Source organism: Callithrix jacchus, chromosome 13, assembly GCF_049354715.1.
Source record: "Callithrix jacchus isolate 240 chromosome 13, calJac240_pri, whole genome shotgun sequence".
Lineage (NCBI taxonomy): Eukaryota > Metazoa > Chordata > Mammalia > Primates > Cebidae > Callithrix > Callithrix jacchus.
In genome coordinates this window covers 56,094,627-56,115,408 of record NC_133514.1, presented here as the reverse complement: position 1 = coordinate 56,115,408, position 20,782 = coordinate 56,094,627, and the positions used below count along the sequence as shown (strand labels likewise).

The 20,782-nt window shown below is 40.7% G+C and overlaps 1 protein-coding gene across 3 annotated transcripts in view; it reads right to left on the bottom strand.

Annotated features, from left to right (window-relative positions):
* Positions 1-20,782, bottom strand: part of LAMA1 (laminin subunit alpha 1) — a 177,656-nt gene that overhangs the window by 97,525 nt on the left and 59,349 nt on the right. For all 3 annotated transcript variants that reach the window (XM_008979513.5, XM_035270592.3, XM_035270593.3), the window contains exons 4-12: positions 14,057-14,299; positions 12,083-12,262; positions 9,286-9,375; positions 7,169-7,286; positions 6,028-6,206; positions 5,248-5,353; positions 3,160-3,320; positions 1,590-1,730; positions 183-356 (exon numbers count right to left, since the gene is read on the bottom strand). In XM_008979513.5, coding sequence (XP_008977761.4) covers positions 183-356; positions 1,590-1,730; positions 3,160-3,320; positions 5,248-5,353; positions 6,028-6,206; positions 7,169-7,286; positions 9,286-9,375; positions 12,083-12,262; positions 14,057-14,299 — 1,392 coding nt within the window. The remainder of the gene's footprint in view (positions 1-182; positions 357-1,589; positions 1,731-3,159; positions 3,321-5,247; positions 5,354-6,027; positions 6,207-7,168; positions 7,287-9,285; positions 9,376-12,082; positions 12,263-14,056; positions 14,300-20,782) is intronic.

Genomic DNA, 20,782 nt, shown 5'->3' with positions numbered 1-20,782 from the left:
CAACATAAAGTCTAATAAGGCTAGAAAACCTGCATATCATCAGATGCAAGCACAGGCTGTGAAATGCTGTCCGACACTCAGTTGCTCTATAAGACTACCTATGGTGCAAACAGCACAAGTTCTTTCTCAGTGTTCCCTGAGATCTTTGTTGGAGATGTCACTACCTGCAGGGACGCACACACCTTATTTCCGAGGTAGGCCTCGGGGGCCGCCCAGTAGTACCTGGGCGCCAGCCTCTGCATGACTGCGGTGTTGTTGATGTTGACCTGGTGGCGTCCGCCCAGCACATCTTGCTGAGACGGGATCTTCCTGGGACTGATCAAGTCGGTGACCAGCCACCCAGACATATTGTTCACCTTAAGAAAAAATCAAGAATGTTGAAGTATGAAATAGAACTTACCTTAGATTTCACCCAGTGCAGCAGTAATATTTTCACAATGAAGAGATGGGCCAGAAAGCTTCTCTAGGGATGATATTAACAAATGGCTCTTGAACAGGGTCATGACCCTTGACCCTTCCACTAGTAAAGAACAAGTCTCACTATCCCAAATCCAGACCCAGTATAAGCAAATAAATGAGCAAAACTGTAAAGGTCATGGGTATAGACTTTAGATTTAAAACAGCAAAGAGCATCATAAATGCAGTAAGCGAAATGTCTGTTGCTAATTCTGACTCCCTCTTCTTCATTGCTTCCTGCTTTTTACCCAAATGCTGAAAAATGTACAAAGATAACCTCTAGATCTTATAGTCCCAATGTGTCACCTACATAGAAGTTGATGGTACTCCCCTCAGTATGGTGACCACAGCAGTCACCAGTGGGAAGTCCCTACTGAGAAGCTCCTACCTTGCCTGCAGCCATCACACCATCTCCACTTCTTTTAGCCACCACTGAACACCCCTTCTGAGCCCATCACCCCAGAATCCCCCAACTTCCCAAAACAACTTGCCTGCATTCATAAACCCTGTACCACCTGCCGCTGTTCCCACCCTTGCCACTGGAGGGCCTCCTACTCCTTAGGCTCTTTGAGCTGGAAAACTCCCTTGGCCCTACTCAACTGAGTAGTTTGGCAGCTACTCAACTGAGCCTCTGTTGGTTGAACACAGTCATAGATGATACATAAGCAGGCTGTGAGCAGTGGCTCACGCCTGTAATCCCAGCATTTTGGGAGGCCACGGTGGGCGGATCACAAGGCCAAGAGACCAAGACCATCCTGTTCAACATGGTGAAACTCTGTCTCTGGCCCCATGGCCCGCTGTGCTTCCTGGCCTGAGAGTAACAGGGGCAGGTGTGGTGAGATCTGACCTCCCTACCTAATCCATTTCCCCACAGAAGAAACTGAAACATGACATGTTCTCCAGTGCCACATCATCCTGTTTTTTCTACAGAGAAATGTGTGTGGGAGTAAGCACATGACCAATAAAGAAACTTGAGGGGCAGAGGGCTGCCTTTGACCCACGTTGGTGTAACTGCAAAGGGATGAGAGTGGTGTCACTGGGGAAGTCATCCTCATTTCTCCTAACACAGCTCGTGCGAGCTTGAGCAATACGACCTGCTCATTAAATCCCGCCACACAGATAGCGCCTCCCACCTGCCCAACAGGCCAAGAGAGGCTGCTGCAGACATCAGAAACGCCAAAGCAGAAGCACTCGGAGCAGCCCTGGGGGTTTTTGTCCTTCAAGTTATAGAATCCTGGCTTGCAGCGATCACAGGCTTTCCCCTCGACGTTTTCCTGTAAGTTGGGGTAAAAGATTAGCTTTCAAAACCAATGTGTCCAGAGAGAATAAAATGACATTAACAAGACAGGCAGTGGTCCACAGAGACAGGTAAATAAACGTCCAAAGTAAAGGTGAGGCCTTATAAAGTCAGTATTTCCAGAACAGAGATTTTGAAATATCTATCGTTTGATTTTGTAGTCAAGAACAAGGCTGAAGATCTTAGAACTCGGTCATTCTGTTTAAATAGTTTTGTTTTATTTTAAATCTTCCATTTTCACGAATCTTTCAAGCATTTCAAAATCTGAAGAGAGCTATAGAATTTTCTGTCTTATTCATAAATGCTCAAGATTATTTCCAGTCATATACAATATGTGCCTAAGACTGCACAGGTGGGAATACACACATAGGTACAATGGAATGTCCTATGCATTATGAGAAAATTGTTATCATTATAAGGCCAAATGAAACCCCTCACTGGCTTCACATTAATGCATTTCTTATGACTATTCAACTCCTTTTAAAGAGAAACTCAAAATAACATATCTGCCTTTAATTGGTATTCTTAGAAATTTAATGTTAATCTGGTTCTCCAAATACAAAGCTGGAAAAGAATGTCACAGAATTAAGCCAGGGGTCCATAGCACCTCTTTGGCAACTATTCAACTGAGCCTCTATTGGTTGACCACAGTCATAGATAATACATAAGCAGGCTGGGCACGGTGGCTCACGCCTGTAATCCCAGCATTTTGGGAGGCCAAGGTGGGCGGATCACAAGGCCAAGAGACCAAGACCATACTGTTCAACATGGTGAAACTCCGTCTCTATGAAAAACACAAAAAATTAGCCAGGCTGTAGTCCCAACTACTGGTGAGGCTGAGGCAGAAAAATCACTTGAACCCAGGACGCGGAGGTTACAGTGAGCTGAGATCATGCCACTGCCCTCCAGCCTGGGCGACAGAGCCAGAGTCCATCTCAAAAAAAAAAAAAAAGAAAAGAAAATGAAAATACATAAGCAAATGGACACAGATCTGTTCCAATAAAACTTTATTCACACAAACAGGCAGTGTGTTGGATTTGGCCTATGGGCTATAGTTTACCAACTCCTGGTTTAAGAAAGAAAACACAGATGAGGCCCATAGAGGGAGGTGGGAATATAAAGGTATGCAGTGTTTAGTGTCCTCTAAGAAGCCACAGAAATGCCTCTGGGATATATGACCATTACCAGAGGTACAAAAAAAAGCAAGCCAGATGCCCATGTAAGTCCAAGCATATACAATACAGCCGACTGGGTGTGGCTTGTAATGCATCTCAGAAGGGGCAAGGGGAGTTCTGCTTAAACCTTACCACTTTGCTCAAGAACCAATCATTGGAGCCAATGAAAAACACTCCTTTTCCAGAGAAGCTCAAAGGATGCTCAGGAGTGTCTCTGAACTTCCCACTTACCTTACAAAGGCAGGGCCCTGTACAAGGCTCATCATTGGCACTGCCTACTGGGTTGCACCCACAGGGGACACAGCTCGGGTAATCCTTATAGCCAAGTTGGCAGTGATCACATTTTTCTCCTGCATAGCCTTCCTTACATGGGCACTGACCCGGCCACTTCCCTAGAAAGACAACATTGGCAATGACCCAACAGGAAGGCAAAAGAAGTTTCAGACAGGGGTTGGCAAACGTTTTCTGTAAAGGGTTAGAGAGTGTCTATTTTAGGCTTTTTGGCCTCAGAGCCTCATTTGCAGTCTCAGCTCAGCCATTATTATTCAAACACAGCCATAGAGAATACACAGGCAAATGGCTATATCTCCATTCCAATAAAACTATTCATAAAGAACAGGCAGCGTGCTGGATTTGGCCCATGGGCCATAGTTTGCCGATTCCTTGTTTAAAGAAAGAAAACAGAGATGAAACCCATGGAGGGAGCTGGGAATAAAAAATGGTACAGTGACTTTGGAAAACCCTTTGACACTTCTTCAAAATGTTTTGCATAGAGTTACCACAGGATCCAGCAATTGCACTCATAAGTAAACACCCAACAAAATAAAAACATACATCTGCAAAACACTTGTACATGAATGTCCCTAGTAACATTATTCATAATAGCCCCAAAGTAGAAGCAAATCAAATGTTCATCAACTGATAAATGGATATATAAAACATGGTATGTCCATACTATGAAATATTATTTGGTAATTAAAAGGAATGAAATACTGATACATGCTGTGAAATGGATGACCGTGAAAACATACTAAATGAAAGAAGCCAGTCACCAAAAACCAACATATATAGTTCAATTTCTATGAATGTTCACAATAGGTAAATATGCAAAAAAAAAAGCTGGTTAATAATTGTCAGGGGCTGGGAGAAGAGGCTGGAGGAAAGTAAGAAGTGACAGCTGGTTTGTAAGAGGCTTCTTTAGGGGGTGATGAAAATGTTCAGCTCTGATTGTGGTGATGGTTGCACCAATACACCAAAATAAGGAATTATAGACTTCAAAAGGGAGAACTGTATCATAAATTATAAAACTGTTTTGTAAAAGAAAAGCACAGAGGCACGTGGCAGAGAGCAGCAAGTACTATCTTTTTTTTAGTGTCAGCTCTGAAACCTTCCGGCTGTGTCTTCTCGGCCACGTTTCTGAACTGCTCTGAGCTACAGTTTCCTTGCCTATAAAGTGGGGTAAGTAATTTCTATCTGCTATGGTTGAAAAGTTTAAATGATATATATTTTTAAATGAACTCAACTGAGGGTAAATGTTACCACCACTATCACTACCATCATCTTTACTATTATCATCATCAACCCTTCATCAGTTGCATGTAAGAATCCAGTCAGTTGGGCAATTTACCCTACCCATTCCTGGGGGCCCTATGCATCCCTGATGGTCGATATCCATTTTAACTGCCAGTGGCTGAGAACTTGATGGGGCTACAGGAGTCTTTGAACAGACACAACCTATGCAGGAGACTCTGATATTTGCAAGTCAATTTGCCAGTTTTTGAAATGGAAAGAACTCTGACATTTACCAAGTTAACCAGAGGGCTTGCTTGCTCTGTGAAATGATATATGCCAAAGCCCTCCAAATGTCTTCTAAAAGCTAAGCAGAGCAATGCTATTTACTGTGTTCCACACATGGCTTTAAAATGAGCCTCATTTCTTCTTTCATCCAGTGCTCAATTATCTGCTCAAATGTCATCGCATCACCCCAACACTGTCATCTCATTACCCCATCACCCTCCATTCATGAGTCCTAATTTTGCTTTATGTCCATGACAATACCTCTTGACCTGGTATTATATCACCCATGAACTTGTTTGTTTAGTGTTTCCGTGAGCAGGGACTTTGACTACCTTGTTAGGTACATATTCTCCGGTCCTCAAAAACTGCCTGACACATAGTAGGTGCTTGATACATGTTTGGTGAACAAAAGAATCAATGAAGAACCAACTGCCTTCATAATGGTAATAGTTCCAGTATGTGCAAATATTCCACACACACACAAAATCAACTACAAGCACAAAAAATGAATCAAGTACTTACCATTGTGTAGGTCAGAATGGCGGTCATCCTTAATACAGACAGAACTGAGGGACCCCACAGGGTCACAGTCACAGGCACGGCAAGGCTCATCCTCATAAGGAGACACCTGAAAGGCAGAGGTTGCCCTGATTATCTTACTGGAAATAACAGCAATGTTCACAATAGTATCAATAAGAAGGTATTGGCTTTTTACTCAAGATGGGACTATTACAATGATTTTGTGCATGGGGGTGGGGAGTAGGTTTCAGGAAGATAAGGTGATCTCAAGCCAGGAAGCCCAAACATTTTTTTATGGTGACAGTAGTTAGTACCATTAGCAAAGTGCCATCCTTTTTCATTATCCCTGCTAACCAGCCCCCCTCGCTCTCCTGTCTCTCTGAGCCACATTATAACCAGACCACCACAGGGCCCATGTAAGAACTGCATATCAAGTCAATTAACGCCTCCTACAGGCAAGAGACAGCTGGTTTAGTTATGGCTGAATTTTCATGTCTACAGTTTGTATTAGGACTGAGGATTACATAGCTAATGGGCCCAATATATACAAATAACCTGGTTACAAATGAATTCAAGTTAAATAACAATGACTGACATCCTACTTTGAGCAAGGAAAGCAGGACAGATAGAGTAGGAAATACATATATAAAAACACTACCAGCGTAACAAGAATATAAATGAAATATTACAAAAGTCTCCAATACAAAGGTTAAGACTTGGCAAAGTCTCCTTTCCACCTGGGGAAGATAATGAAGATCAGCTATGGCAAAGAAATACTCTTACTTTGTGTGGTCTATAATATCCATCAATACAGGTTTCACAGTTGATTCCCATGGTGTTCTGCAAGCAATTTATGCAGACCCCTCCTCCTCTGAACTGTCCAGCAGTATCCAAGCTTTTCTTCTGCTTTGCCACACTTTCATCATAGTAACAATCTTTGGCTTTATTGTGACAATTACATGCTAGAAGAATATTTTTTAACATAGTTTATTTACACAGCATGCCTTATAGGAAGAAAATGCTTAACCTCCCTAAGTGAGTTCTATAACTTTAGGCTAAATTAAAATCCTAGAACAAATAATTCTAATAAGATACAGGTAATACTATGGAGGACAATTGGAATGAGCTACTAATAACAAAAGAATAAATGTGCATACCCATTTGACCCAGCAAAGTATCTCCTAGGATTATATTTTGCAGAAAAAGTACAGGGTTAATCACTGCACCATTGTTTGTGTGGACAAGAGACCGGCAACCATTAAAATACTCATCCATAGGTGGTTGTTTAATAAATTACACTACATTTGTATAATGGAACTCTGTGCAACTGTTTTTAAAAACAGCATTTCAAATTGCTAATGTGGAAAGAATTTCAAGATACATTGTTAAATATAAAAAGTGATATGTACAATGGCATGCATAGTACATGGTCTTCTGTGTAAGAACTGTATTGGCTGCAGAGATATATTAATGTATGCTTTGTATGCATAACAACTTTAGGAAGGACATACTAAAAAATAATAAAAAGTGTAAAGGAGGGAGATGAAGTGGAAGTCATGCTTTTTACTATATACTTTTACACATTGTTAGATGCAGGAATCTTGTGAATATATTGCCTATTTAAAAATTAAATGCAAATCTATACAGAATATACAACCTGGCAGATCCCATGGTAAAAAGTAAAATTAAATTAACACTGCATAATAAGCTATATGGGAAGGGGGACTTTTAGATAAAATAGCAAACCCACAAAGATATATTTAGCCACAACAGTTGAAATTTTGAGATAATCTTCAGCTTTGTAAACTACTTAAATTTCTAAGAAAATAAGTTATTTGCTAACTATAAAAGTTGTTAAGCCACCACAAACTTAAACGTATTAAGAGGATAAGGGTACTGACCTTCAGATTCTAAATGTACTAACCTTCACATGTATTGCCAGAGGACACGGTTCCTGGCCTCCAGGGCTGCTGATGGTACCCAGGACAGCACCTGTCACAGCTCTCCCCGCAAGTATTATGCTCACATTGACACTGTAGTTTCTATACAATAAGAAAGCCAAAACTGGGTCAGAAAATGTATCTGCTTTTTTTTCTCAATTTTAGGATGAAAAGAACCTATCGGTCAAATATGTGGCAAGACCTCACAACAGAAGATATATGATTATCATCAAAGCAAACTGGCTTTTAATTTTTAGCTGCCAATACATACAAATAACCTGGTTACAAACAAATGAACAGGAATAAAGCAAAAGCAGAATATGACTTAGCTAACAAAAAATTTTAAAAGAGATACATGGAAATTAGGGGTTTAGAAGCTCCTATTAATAATTTTCTTAGTATTCTTCTATATATTTTTCAGCATTGATAATAGAATAGTCCTATTCAAGAGGTAAAGAATTACAAAGATGGCCGGGTGCGGTGGCTCACGCCTGTAATCCCAGAACTTTGGGAGGCCGAGGCGGGAGGATCACAAGGCCAAGAGATCGAGACCATCTTGGCCACATGGTGAAACCCCATCTCTGCTAAAAAATACAAAAATTAGCCGGGCGGGGTGGCGTGCACCTGTAGTCTCAGCTACTTGGGAGGCTGAGGCAGGAGAATTGCCTGAACCCAGGAAGCAGAGATTGCAGTGAGCTGAGATTGCACCACTGTACTCTGGCCTGGTGCCTGGCAACAGAGCAAGACTCTGTCTCAAAAAAAAAAAAAAAAAAAAAAAAAACTACAAAGATTAGAGAAAAATAAGAGTAACTTCATAAAAGAAGATGTAACCAGCCTGGCCAACATGGTGAAACCCCATCTCTATTAAAAATACAAAAAAAAAATTAGTTGGGCATGGTGCTGGGCACCTGTAATCCCAGCTACTTGGGAGACTGAGGCAGGAGAATCACTTGAACCTGGGAGGCAGAGGTTGTAGTGAGCCGAGAACACACCATTGCACTCCAGCCTGGGCAACAAGAGAGAAACTCCATCTCAAAAATTAAATAAATAAATAAATGGAGAAGATGCTATATTATTCATTTAACACTATGTTAAAACAGATAAACCTTTTAATCTTTTTTTTTTTTAATTGAGACAGATTCTCACTCTGTCACCCAGGCTGGAGTGCAGCAGCATGATCTCAGCTCTCTGCAACTTCTATCTCCCAGGTTCAAGTGATTCTCATGCCTCAGCCTCTCAAGTACCTGGGATTACAGCTGCACACCACCACACCTCACTAATTTTTGTATTTTCAGTAAGGATGGGGTTTTGTCATGTTAGCCAGGCTGGTCTCAAATTCCTAGCCTCCAGTGACCCACCAGCCTCAGCCTCCCAAAGTCTTGGGATTACAGGTGGGAGCCACCACGCCCCTTTTAAATCTTGAATTAGTACCAAAAAAATGGAAGGGGAGAAAATGAGAAGAGAAAACCCTTCTTTTTTTTTTTTTTTCCAGACAGAGTTTTGCTCTTTTGCCAGGCTGGAGTGCAGTGGCATGATCGTGGCTCACTGCAACCTCCATCTCCCAAATTCAAGCAATTCCCCTGCCTCAGCCTCCTGAGTAGCTGGGACTACAGGTGTGTGCCACCACACCCAGCTAATTTTTTGTATTTTAGTAGAGACAGATTTTACTGTGGCCAGGATGGTCTCGATCTCCTGACCTTGTGCTATGCCTGCCTCGGTCTCCCAAAGTGGAAAACTCTTCTTTTAAAAAATGTAAACATAATTTATAACTGCATATGTTGTCTGTTTCACGTTCGTATAGACAGAAGAGCTTCAAAATTAATAAGACCACTGAACTGTACACTTTCAAATGGTAAATTTTATGTTAGGGCTATTTTACAACAAACAAAAAAAGCATTGTTAAGAACTTAATTAGAAATATATCCTCCAAAGCAAAATGAAATTGTTAAAAAAGACACTAAATTTCCGAAAATCTGTTTTTTTTTTTTGGAATGTAATTTTATACCTTTCCATGTTTGCCTTGAATAAAAAAAGAGTAATGCAAATATAGTTACAATTTCTGTTTTCAAGTTTTAGTAAAATGTAAAATACTAGAACTCACCTTTGTAGTTTCATCCCATGGGCAGCTACCAGCATGGCCATAGCAGATACACATGCCTCCGACAGAAATGTCCTTTATTGAATAATAATACTAAGGAAAAAGTTATGAACAAAAATTAAAACCTCAATTTCAGTGAAATGAAAATGTTGCCACAACAACAAATATCTCATGTGTTTTAAGGGTTTTTATTGGTAATCTAAAATATAATTGTATGTACATTTAACAATTATATTTCATGCACAAAGAATCCTGTGGTCAATTAAAATGAACTATGCTCAAATTAGCTCAACAGAACCTACAGAGTCTAAAAAAAATCCCGCAACTTGGCTGCATCTTAAACCAAGTGAGTAATCTTTCAAAATTCATTATTAAAAACCCTAAAAAATTGGGAAATTGGATACAGCACTCTATAGAAAAGATCATGAACAAGTAAGAATTATCCTAGAAGCAAAGTTAGTTTACCACACACGAATCAAGAAATGCAAATCCCATTAACAGAATAAAGTGCTTTCCTTACTTCTCTATGTTTTTACATGCTGGTGTTAATAGACTTCTTTTTAGATTTCATTTTCCGTTGTTCATTGCTAGTGTCTAAAAATGTGATTCATTTTTGTTTATTGAGTTTGTATTTTACCACATTGCTAAATTCACTTATTTCTGGTAGTTGTTTTGTAGATTTTCTGCGTACATAATCACGTCATCTACAAATAATAAGTTTAGTCTTACTATGGGTGCCTTTGATTACTTTTTCATTATTGAACATTATTGAGAATGATTGAACTAGACCTTTTCAAATCAACAATAAAACACTGCCAAGGGGAGTTAAAGAGGACTTACAGAAGTGAAAAGTTATAGCGTGTTCACAGATTGGATGGCTCAACATTGTTAAAATGTCTTCTAAAATTCTTTCCAAATTGGTCTAAAGAATTAATGGAATCCCAACGAAAATCTTAGCAGGCTTTATTTTTTAATAGAAATTAAAGTGATTTAAAATGTATAAGGAAATACAAGAAACCTGACCCTTCAAACCTACTATAAAGCTTCAATAACCAAGAAAGCTTGTTATTGGCATAAGAATAGACAAATTGATAAACCCACAATAATAAGGTTGAATCGTTTTCAACAAACAAGTAACATATTCTCAACAAATGATGCTAGAACAATTGCATATGCATATAGAAAAAAAAAAGACTTTCACTTCTTCCTCACACCAAGCAAAAGAAATTAATATGAAATGAATTATGAATGTAAAACCTAAAACTATAAAGCTACCAAAAGAAAGCCTACAGTGATATCTTGGTAACTTTGGGATAAGCTAATATTTTTTGAGAGGTCATAGAAAGCATTAACCATAAAAGAAAAAATGATAAATTGGGATTCCTCACAAAACCTCTGCTCATCAAAAGTCATAGGAAAGTGAATACGCAAGCACCAAGTAAAATGGATGTGTTTGCAATATATACATATCTGATGAAGGATTCATACAAAACAGTATAAAAATCTTTTATAAGTTAGTAATCAGGAGGCTTATTTTTTGTCCAATTTTAAAACGGACCAAAAAAACTCTGATTGGATACTAGTAAGCACATGGTCAACATTAGTGATTAAAGAAACACAAATTAACATCACAAAATGCCAATGCATGCACATAGGAAGAGCCGGCATAGAAATGACTGACAGCACTAAATAGTTAAGAGTGTGTGGTGCAGCCAGAACTCTCACATATTCCTGGTCAGACTACAGAAGGATACAATTGCTGCTTTTGTTTTGGTTTTTAAGACAGAGGTTGCCCAGGCTGGAGTGCAGTGGCACAATGTTGGCTCACTGCAACCTCCACCTCCTGGGTTCAAGTGATTCTCCTGCCTCAGCCTCCTGAGTAACTGAGATTACAGGCGTGCACCATCACACCCAGCTTTTTTTTTTTTTTTTTTGTATTTTTAGTAGAGGCAGGGTTTCACCATGTTGGTCAGGCTGGTCTCAAACTCCTGACCTCATAATCCATCCGCCTCGGCCTCCCAACATGCTGGGATTAGAGGTGTGAGCCACCGTGCCCAGCCCCCTCCTCTTTTTTTAAATTGAGTAGAGGTCTCACCATATTGCCTAGCCTGGTCCCAAACTCCCAAGCTCCAGTGACCCTCCCATTTCAACCTCCCAAAGTGTTGGGATTACATGTGTGAGCCACAACACGCAGCTGGATACAACTACTTTTGATATAAGTTTAGCATTTTTTTTTAAAGTTAAACATCCAGCTACCCTGTAACTTAGTAATCCCACTCCCGGGTTATTGAAGGGATACGACCATTTTTGCCACATCTTGCCAACTAGAAAGTGCTAGCAAGAAATGTAAAGAAAGAGGCATAAAGAAAAAAAGAAGAAAATTTTTGCCACACTAGTCTTGTACACTTAACTATATACTTAAAATCTGTATGCTTCCTTGAATGTAAATAAGTGTCCCAAACTTTAAAATTTGATATGAAAAAAAACCCTCACTTGCGGAAGATCAGATGTGGAACCAGACTAGAATGTGAAGAACAAAGACCATGAGATTCACCACATTATGGCACTATGGGGATGGGGTGGGTGAGGGGCCTGAGATCATGATTTTGGCATCACCTAAAGGCAGCATCTGTAACAAATGATGCATAGCAATCTTACAGGAAATAAAGATATAGCCACCAGGAAAAAAACAAGGCCAACATGTGGGGGAAAGAACAACCAAAAAGGAAAGAAGAAAAATAAGAGTTCTCTTAAATAAAGTGAATCTTTCACAGTGGCAGGAGTGCCGTCCCATACTCACGCGTCTGGTAACAATAGGGTCGAGGTCTTTAGGTTCCCGGTGGCTAAGGGTCATGAGATCTGCATTGAGCGTTCTAATGCGTTGTAAGCGAAGGCGAATATATCGTGCAGAAGTGAATTCTAGCAACTTGGGTGAAAGATCGTCAGCACTTGGTCTGCCATTGATGAGTGATGTATGAATCTGAAGATGAAGGCATCAAAATAAATGAACGTCAACTTTTTTTGTTTGTTTGTTTGTTTGATTGATTTTTTTAGATGGAGCCTGGCTTTGTCACCCAGGCTGGAGTGCAGTGGCAAGATCTTGGTTCACTGTAACCTCCACTTCCCAGAATCAAGCAATTCTCCTGCCTCAACCTCCTGAGTAGCTGGGACTACAGGCATGCACCATGCCTGGCTAATTTTTGTATTTTTAGTAGAGATGGAGTTTCACCATGTTGACCAGGTTGGTCTTGAACTTCTGACCTCAGGTGATCAACCTGCTTCAGCCTCCCAAAGTGCTGGGATTCCAGGCATGAGCCACTGCACCCAGCCACAAACGTCAATTTTAAGCATGCAAAAATATAGCCCTGATTGTCTAATATCAGGACAGAATATTTAAGAGATACTATCTAAAATCAAAACAAAAAACTAGTTTCTTGTAAAAATCCATCTAAGATTTGTTAATTAGTTGTGAATTACCATGATCTCAGTATCTTCAGTTTATTGAAGTTATCTATTTCAGTGTCTCAGATATGCTATATACTTAAAATCTGTATACTTTCCTGAATGTAAGTTATGACTCAAACTTTAACGTTTGATATAAAGGAAAACCTTCACTTGCCAAAGATCAGATGTGGATCCAGACTAGAATGTGAAGAACAAAGACTGTGACATTCATCACATAATGGCATTATTGCTGAAAACCCTTTAAGAGGACCGTTTCTCCCCATGTGGTTAGGATAGTTCAGCATCTGTCATGAGGGTACAACTTCTCTGAAGCAAATTTTAAATGTTATGAATAGGCTTCGAGAAGAACAAAAAAAAATTCCACAAAGCTTGAGTGATACAGGCTCTCTTAATTCATCTCTGCTCTTGAAACAATGCACAGCTTGCTGCAGAGTTCCCGTTGTGAAGAGCACTGGAGAGTTTTTGTAGTCTCATCCCATACAGCCGGGTGCTACTAAGGAATGAGCCGCTTTTCATTATACTCTGACTTTAAGGAAGTGCGTACAATGTGAGTGTGCTGGACACTCAACTGCAAGACTTCAAAAGTCTCCAGTGCTCACCACCCACCAGTGAGAGGAGAACATTGAAAAACTGAGAACTACAACTTTGGGGGACATTTTAGCTCTCTAATATTTTAACAAACCTTGCCCTGGTGCTGTGGGGAAGATGATCTGAAGGAGGATCTGAGGGCATAATATGAAATCACAGCAGAGTGAAGACTGACAGCGTCCTTGAAGACAGGAAGTCAACAAGGTCAACTGTATTGATCGTGAAAATACTCATCATAGACACAATTCAAGCCCACTTTAAATAGAGGTAGATGATTATATTAAAGATCTTTGTATTAACAGAGATCAATTGTGAGTGTTTGATGTTGGCTCTGACAATGGCTGTCTTTTTTTTTTTTTAAGATGGAGTTTCACACTTGTTGCCTGGAATGGAGTGCAATGGCACAATCTCAGCTCACTGCAACCTTCACCTCCTGGGTTCAAGCAATTCTCCTGCCTCAGCCTCCTGAGTAGCTGGGATTACGGACATGTGCCATTAAGCCCGGCTAATTTTTGTATTTTTTGTAGAGATGGGGTTTTTCCACGTTGGTCAGGCTGGTCTCGAACACTTGACCTCAGGTGATCTGCCTGACTCGGCCTCCCAAAGTGCTGGGATTACAGGTGTAAGATACTGTGTCCAGCTGACAATGCCTGTCTTAACATTTGACGCAGGCAGACTCTGATGAGGAAACAGATCTTGCCACAGTGGGCACCATACCTACCTCTCCATGTTCAAGTGGCACCAGTCTGGAATAGTAGGAGGTGCAGATCACTTCATCATCGGCCCTGTAAGTGGGTGGGCCTCGTCTTGGAGTTATATTGTAACGAGACAAACACTCCGAATCACTGACTGCATAATACTGCCAGGGGCTGAACGTGGTGCCATCCAGAGAACGCTCCAAAATCCAGTTTCCTGGTCGAGGTGCATTGGCAGCTTTAATGATGACATATGCGACTTGAAATACCTGAAACAAAGACACTGAAGTCTCAATCCAGAATCAGTATAAGCCAGGCACAGAATGAGAGCCAGTGCATGATCTCACTTAAATGTAGAATCTAAGATAGCTGAACTCAGAATCAGTAGAATGGTGGCTGCCACGGGCTGTGGGAGAGGGGAACAGGGAGTTATTGGTCAATGCATGCCAAGTTACAGTAACACAGAGGAGTAAGTTGTGGAGATAAAATGGAAGGTAACAACACTGTACTGAATACTCGAAATTTATTTATCAAAAGGGTAGGTCTTATGCACAAAAGGGTAACTATGTGAAGTGCTAAATATATTAATTATCTGGATTGTGATGATTCTTTCACAGTGTATACGTGTATCAAATCAAGTTGTACACTTTAAATATGTACAATACATTTTTTAAGAAATAAAATCAAGGCCAGGCATGGTGGCTCACACCTGTAATGCCAGCACTTTGGGAGGCCGGGGCAGGTGGATCACAAGGTCAGGAGATCAAGACCATCCTGGCTAATATGGTGAAATCCCATCTCTACTAAGAATACAAAAAAAAATTAGCCATGCATGGTGGCATACAGCTATAGTCCCAGCTACTCTGGAGACTGAGGCAGGAGAATTGCTGGAACCCAGGAGGTGGAGGTTGCAGTGAGCCAAGATGGCGCCACTGCACTCCAGCCTGTGCAACAGAGCGAGACTCCATCTCAAAAAAAAAAAAAAAAAAAAAAAAAGAAGAAGAAGAAGGGAGGGGAGAGGGGGAAATAGAATCAGTAACAGCTATTCAAAAACAAAAGTGCATCTTGAGAACTGGTATGCATTGATTGCCAAAATCGAAGCTTTGGCATATAACTGCTTATACGTGTTAATCAGAAATGTATCTTGTGAATCATCTCCTAGTGGCATTTGTTTTCAGAATAAACTCAAAAAGTATTCACAAATAAATTTGTATTATTATTATCGTCAATATTGGTATGAACATAAGATATCTTTATTTGGATTCTGAAAGATACCAGCATTATGTTACATTAATAATAGTGTTAAAAGTATTTTTCTTAGTGATTTGGAGATAACACATCTAACTATATGAGAAAAAAGCCCATTAGACATCTACAAAATGGCTAAAATCCAAAACACTGAGAATGCCAAACGCTGGTGAGGATGTGGAGCAACAGGAACTCTCATTCATTTTCGGTGGGAATACAAAATGGTACAGCCCCTTTGGAAGATAGTTGGGCAATTTCTTACAAAACTAAACATGCTCACCATACTCAGTAATAAAAATGCTCACCATACTAAGCAATCATGATCCTGGGTATTTACCCAAATGAACTAAAAACTTAGGTCCACACAAAAACCTGCACCACCATTGCCAAAACTTGGAAGCAACCAAGAAGTCCTTTAATAGGTAAATGGAAACACATGCTATGGTGCAGCCAGACGATGAAATATTATGAAGAAAAGAAGTGAATTATCAAGCCACAAAAAGACATGAAAGAACTTCAAATGCATATTACTGGCCCGGCACGGTGGCTCACGCCTGTAATCTAGAACTTTGGGAGACTGAGGCTGGTGGATCGCCTGAGCTCAGGAGTTTGGAACTGCCCAGGGCAATGTGAAAACCCCGTCTCCACTAAAATAGAAAAAATTATCCAGGTGTGGTGGTGCACATCTGTAGTCCCCACTACTCAGGAAGCTGAGGCACAAGAATCACTTGAGCCCGGGAGGCGGAGGTTGCAGTGAGTTGAGATTGTTCCACTGCACTCCAGCTTGGTCTACAGAGTGAGACTCTGTCTTTAAATAAATAAATAAATAAGGCTGGGCATGGTGGCTCATGCCTGTAATCCCAGCTCCCAGCACTTTGGGAGGCCAAGGCAGGCAGATCACCTGAGGTCAGGAGTTCGAGACCAACCTAACCAACATGGTAAAACCCTAACTCTACTAAATACAAAAAATTAGCCAGGCATGGAGGCGCATACCTGTAATCCCTGCTACTTGCAACGCTGAGGCAGGAGAATCACTTGAACCTGGGAAGCTGAGGTTGCAGTGAGCTGAGATTGCACCACTGCGCTCCAGCCAGGGCAACAAGAGTAAAACTCCATCTCAAAAAAAAAAAAAAAAAAATTACCAAGTGAAAGAAGCCAGTCTGTAAAGGCTACATACTATATGATTTCAACTGTATGACATTGTGTAAAAGGCAAAACTATGAAGAAAGCAAAAAGATCAGTGGCTGCCAGGGGCTCGGGAGGAGGAAAGGAGAGATGAATAGGTGGAGCACAGATTTTTTAGGGCAGTGAAACCACCTGCATGATACTCTAAGCATTTGTCTAAACACACAGAAAGTACCACACCAAGAGTGAACCCTTATGTACACTATGGACTCAACAATAGTAATGCACCAATATTGTTTCACCAATTATAATAAATGTACATTCTAATGCAAGATGGTAACAGTGGGTGAAACTGGAGAGGCGGGAGAGGGTGAGGAGTATGGAATTTTGTACTTTCTGCTCAATTTTCTATAAACCTAAAAGTGTTCCAAAAATGTCTATTAATTAAAAAAAAAAACAGAAGTCAGAGTAATGAGGAAACAAACTGGAGAAAAAATGAATGTAGATGACTATCACCAGCAGGAGGAGACTAGCTAGACAAATCCTGGATTTGGAAGGGACCCTGGTAGATATCTAACTTAAAATCTAGCACTGAGAAGGAATTATGTTTCCAAAAACCCAGGCCTTCTCTAAGTATTTCTGGTGATAGGAAAGTCATTAGCTCCTAAGACAGTCCTTTTTTTCTGACAACTCCCTCATTAGAGGATTTTGTTTGTTTGTTTGTTTTTGAGACAAGGTCTTACTCTGTTGCTCAGGCTGCTGGAGTGCAGTGGCACGGTATCAGCTCCCCACAGTCCCAACCTCCTGGGCTCAGGTGATCCTCCCACCTCAGCCTCCAGAGTAGCATGCACCACCACACCTGGATAATTTTTGCATTTTTTCATGTGACAGAGTCTTGCTATGTTGCCCAGGCTGATCTCAAACTCCTGGGCTCAAGTAATCCACCCACCTCGATTTACCAAAGTGCTGGGATTACAGGCTTGAGCCACTGTACCTGGCCAGAGAATCTTTTTTGACATTATTCAAGCTCCTCCATAATATTCTACTTGCTGGAGATGCAGAAAAGATCTTGGAATCCAGCTTCATGTAACTGTCCTTCAAGTATCTGAACATAACTATCATACATCACCTCCAGAGTCTCTCATTTTTAGCCTCAATATTCTAGCTTCTTGAAAAGATTCATCATTTACCAAGGCATCCTCGCCTTGTCATAAGGCTCTGGACACAACCTTATTTTAAAATGGAGCTCCCAGGAACTGAATAGAGAACTCCAAATGTGTTCTGAATTGTAAAGAACATAGTGAAAATATCACATCCCTTGTTTTAGACATTCAGCCTTAGCAAACATTCACTTTTCTGAGAGTAAACTTAGATTGCTAACTCAGGTTGGGGTAGCAAGCAACAGTAACCAAAAAATGCCTTTCTCCATGTGAACTGCTACTGACTCCAGGCTTCCTCTAACCTGGATGGATATGGGTAACTTTTTAAAAAAACCAAAGTCCAGTACTTTTAATTTTTAAAACAGATATGCAATACATTTGTGCAAATGTACCTCTAAATGTGTGTGTACAGTTGACCCTTAAACAGCACGGGTTTGAACTGCATAGGTCCACTTATAAACGAATTTTTTTGTGTGCCTCTGCCACTCCTGAGACAGCAAAACCAATCCCTCTTTGTCCTCCTGCTCAGCCTACTCAATGTGAAGATGACAAGGATGAGGACCTTCATGATGATCCACTTCCACTTAGTGAACAGTAAATATAATATTGTCTCTTCTTTACAGTTTTTTTTTTTTTTTGACAGAGTCTCATGCAGTCACCCAGGCTAGAGTACAGTGGTACAATCTCAGCTCACTGCAACCTCTGCCTCCTGGGTTTAAGCAATCTTCCTGTCTCAGCCTCCGGAATAGCTGGACTACAGATGCACGCCACAAAGCCCAGCTAACTTTTTTGTATTTTTAGTAGAGACAGGGTTTCACCATATTCGTCAGGCTGGTCTTAAACTCCCGACCTCAGGTGATCTGCCCACCTCGGCCTCCCAAAGTGCTGGGATTACAGGTGTGAGCCACCATGCCCGGCCTCTTCCTTACAATTTTAATAACAACTTCTTTTCTCTAGCTTACTTTATTGTAAGAATACAGTATATAATACATACAACACATAAAATATGTGTTAACTGTTTATGTTATCAGCAAGGCTACAAGTCAATAGTAGGCTATTAGTAGTTAAGTTTTATGGGGAGTCAAAAGTTAATCATGAATTTTTGGACTGCATGGGGGTTTGCACCCCTAACTCTCACATTATTAAAGGTCAATTATATACATACACACACACACACACACACATATATGTATGTGTGTGTATATTGCGTGTGTGTGTGTGTGTGTAAATATATATACATATACATGAAAATTTAGGTCATGCACAGTGGCTTATGCCTGTAATCCCAGCACTTTGGGAGGCTAAGGTGGGCAGATCACTTGAGGTCAGGAGTTTGAGACCAGCCTGGCCAACATGGTGAAATCCCTTCTCTACTAAAAAAAAAATACAAAAATTAGCAGGTATACTGGTGGATGCCTGTAATCCCAGCTACTTGGGAGGCTGAGGCTAGAAAATTCCTAGAACCCAGGCGGCAGAGGCGGCAGTGAGCCAAGATCATGCCACTGCACTCCAGCCTGGGTGAAACAGCGAGACTCCATCCTCCTACCCCTACAAAAAATGTACACACATACACATATGTGTATATGTCTTGCGAAAGAAGTTGTTAATTTACTCTAATTGCCTGGTTTTCTTGTTTTTTATTTATTTGCTTTTATTTTCCCTGTTTCTAGAATTCCATAGAATAGGGAGTAATAATTCTATCTCATTGTGGTAACTCTTTCCACCTGCCAGAAACGTTCTCCAATCGATTTTAGTCTGCGAGTGATTTCAGGGTGTCAGATGTTTTGGCTATCTCTGCGCATGTGCTAGTTTCCTTTCGAAGACAACCGCTGTTTCTAAAGTGCGTTAGAAGTGAAATAATGTACTCAGGGTTTTCACAAGGAGTACAACGGAGAACATCCTCACAGCTACTCATTACTGTCCAATCGTTTTGTAAATGTCTGCGTCATAAAAGCTGAACTCTATGAATATGTGGGTTGTGATCATTCATTACTGCTGCACACGTGAAACTCGACTCTACAAAGTAGAGGTGCCACATGAGCCAGGGTTATCAGGCAGCCCATTTGGCAGGGAGAAAAGGCAAGGTCATTTACAAAGACATCTGAAACAGAATGTAATTATTTTGTGTCTTCCAGTTTCACACTTGAAAATGGAAAGAACTAACAAGTTTACCACATGCACGTTAAGAGCTTTACACATTAATCATCTCATTTAATCTCAAACAACCCCATTATTGTTTTTGTACCCATTAGACACATTTGGAAACTGATGAAAAGAGAGGTCAAGAAACAAAGTACTGAGTTGCAGGTACCGAAAAAACCAGGTGGTGTCAACTCCAGAGTCCTCAGCCTGCCCCCAAATGTCCACACACACTTAGAGTCACTGGACTTTCCTTTTTGTAATACCCAGAAAGAAACAAAAAGATTCCTACATTCGCTTGGAGACCAGGTTGATATGTTAAGCACAGTGGCAGCTCTTCCAGTTACTCTGCTGAGCGGGGGGAGAGGATGGAGAGTGTGCAAGAAACAAAGATGAATGACTGCTGATGCCATGGAGCACTTACTGTGGCCAATGCCAGTGCCACATGCTTCATTAGCATTACTAACGTTTTGATTTTTTTTTTTCAGACAGTGTCTCATTCTGTTACCCAGGCTGGAGTACAGTGACATGATCTCAACTCACTGTAACCTCAGCCTCCTGGGCTCCAGTGATTCACCTGCCTCAGCCTCCAGAGTAGCTGGAATTACAGGTGCCCGCCACCAAGCCCAACTAATTTTTGTATTTTTAGTAGACACAGGGTTTCACTATGTTGGCCAGGCTGGCATCAAACTCCTGACCTCAAGTGATCCACACCTCCCAATGTGCTAGGATTAGAGACATGAGGCACCATGTCCTGACAACTCTTTGAATTCTTACAACTACATTCTTCTTATGAAGTAAGTACTGTCATTTCCCCCTATTACGCATGAGAATATTGGGGCACAGAAAGATTAGGCAATCTTCCCAAGATGATCTCACAGCTGCTGAATGGTATACAGCAGGGCTTGAAGCCAGGCAGTTTGTGCTTTATTTATTTATTTATTTTTTTTGAGACAGAGTGTCACTCTATTGCCAGGCTGGAGTGCAGTGGTGCAATCTCCACTCACTGCAATCTCCGCCTCCTGGGTTCAAGCAATTCTCCTGCCTCAGCCTCCCAAGTAGCTGGGACTACAGACACAC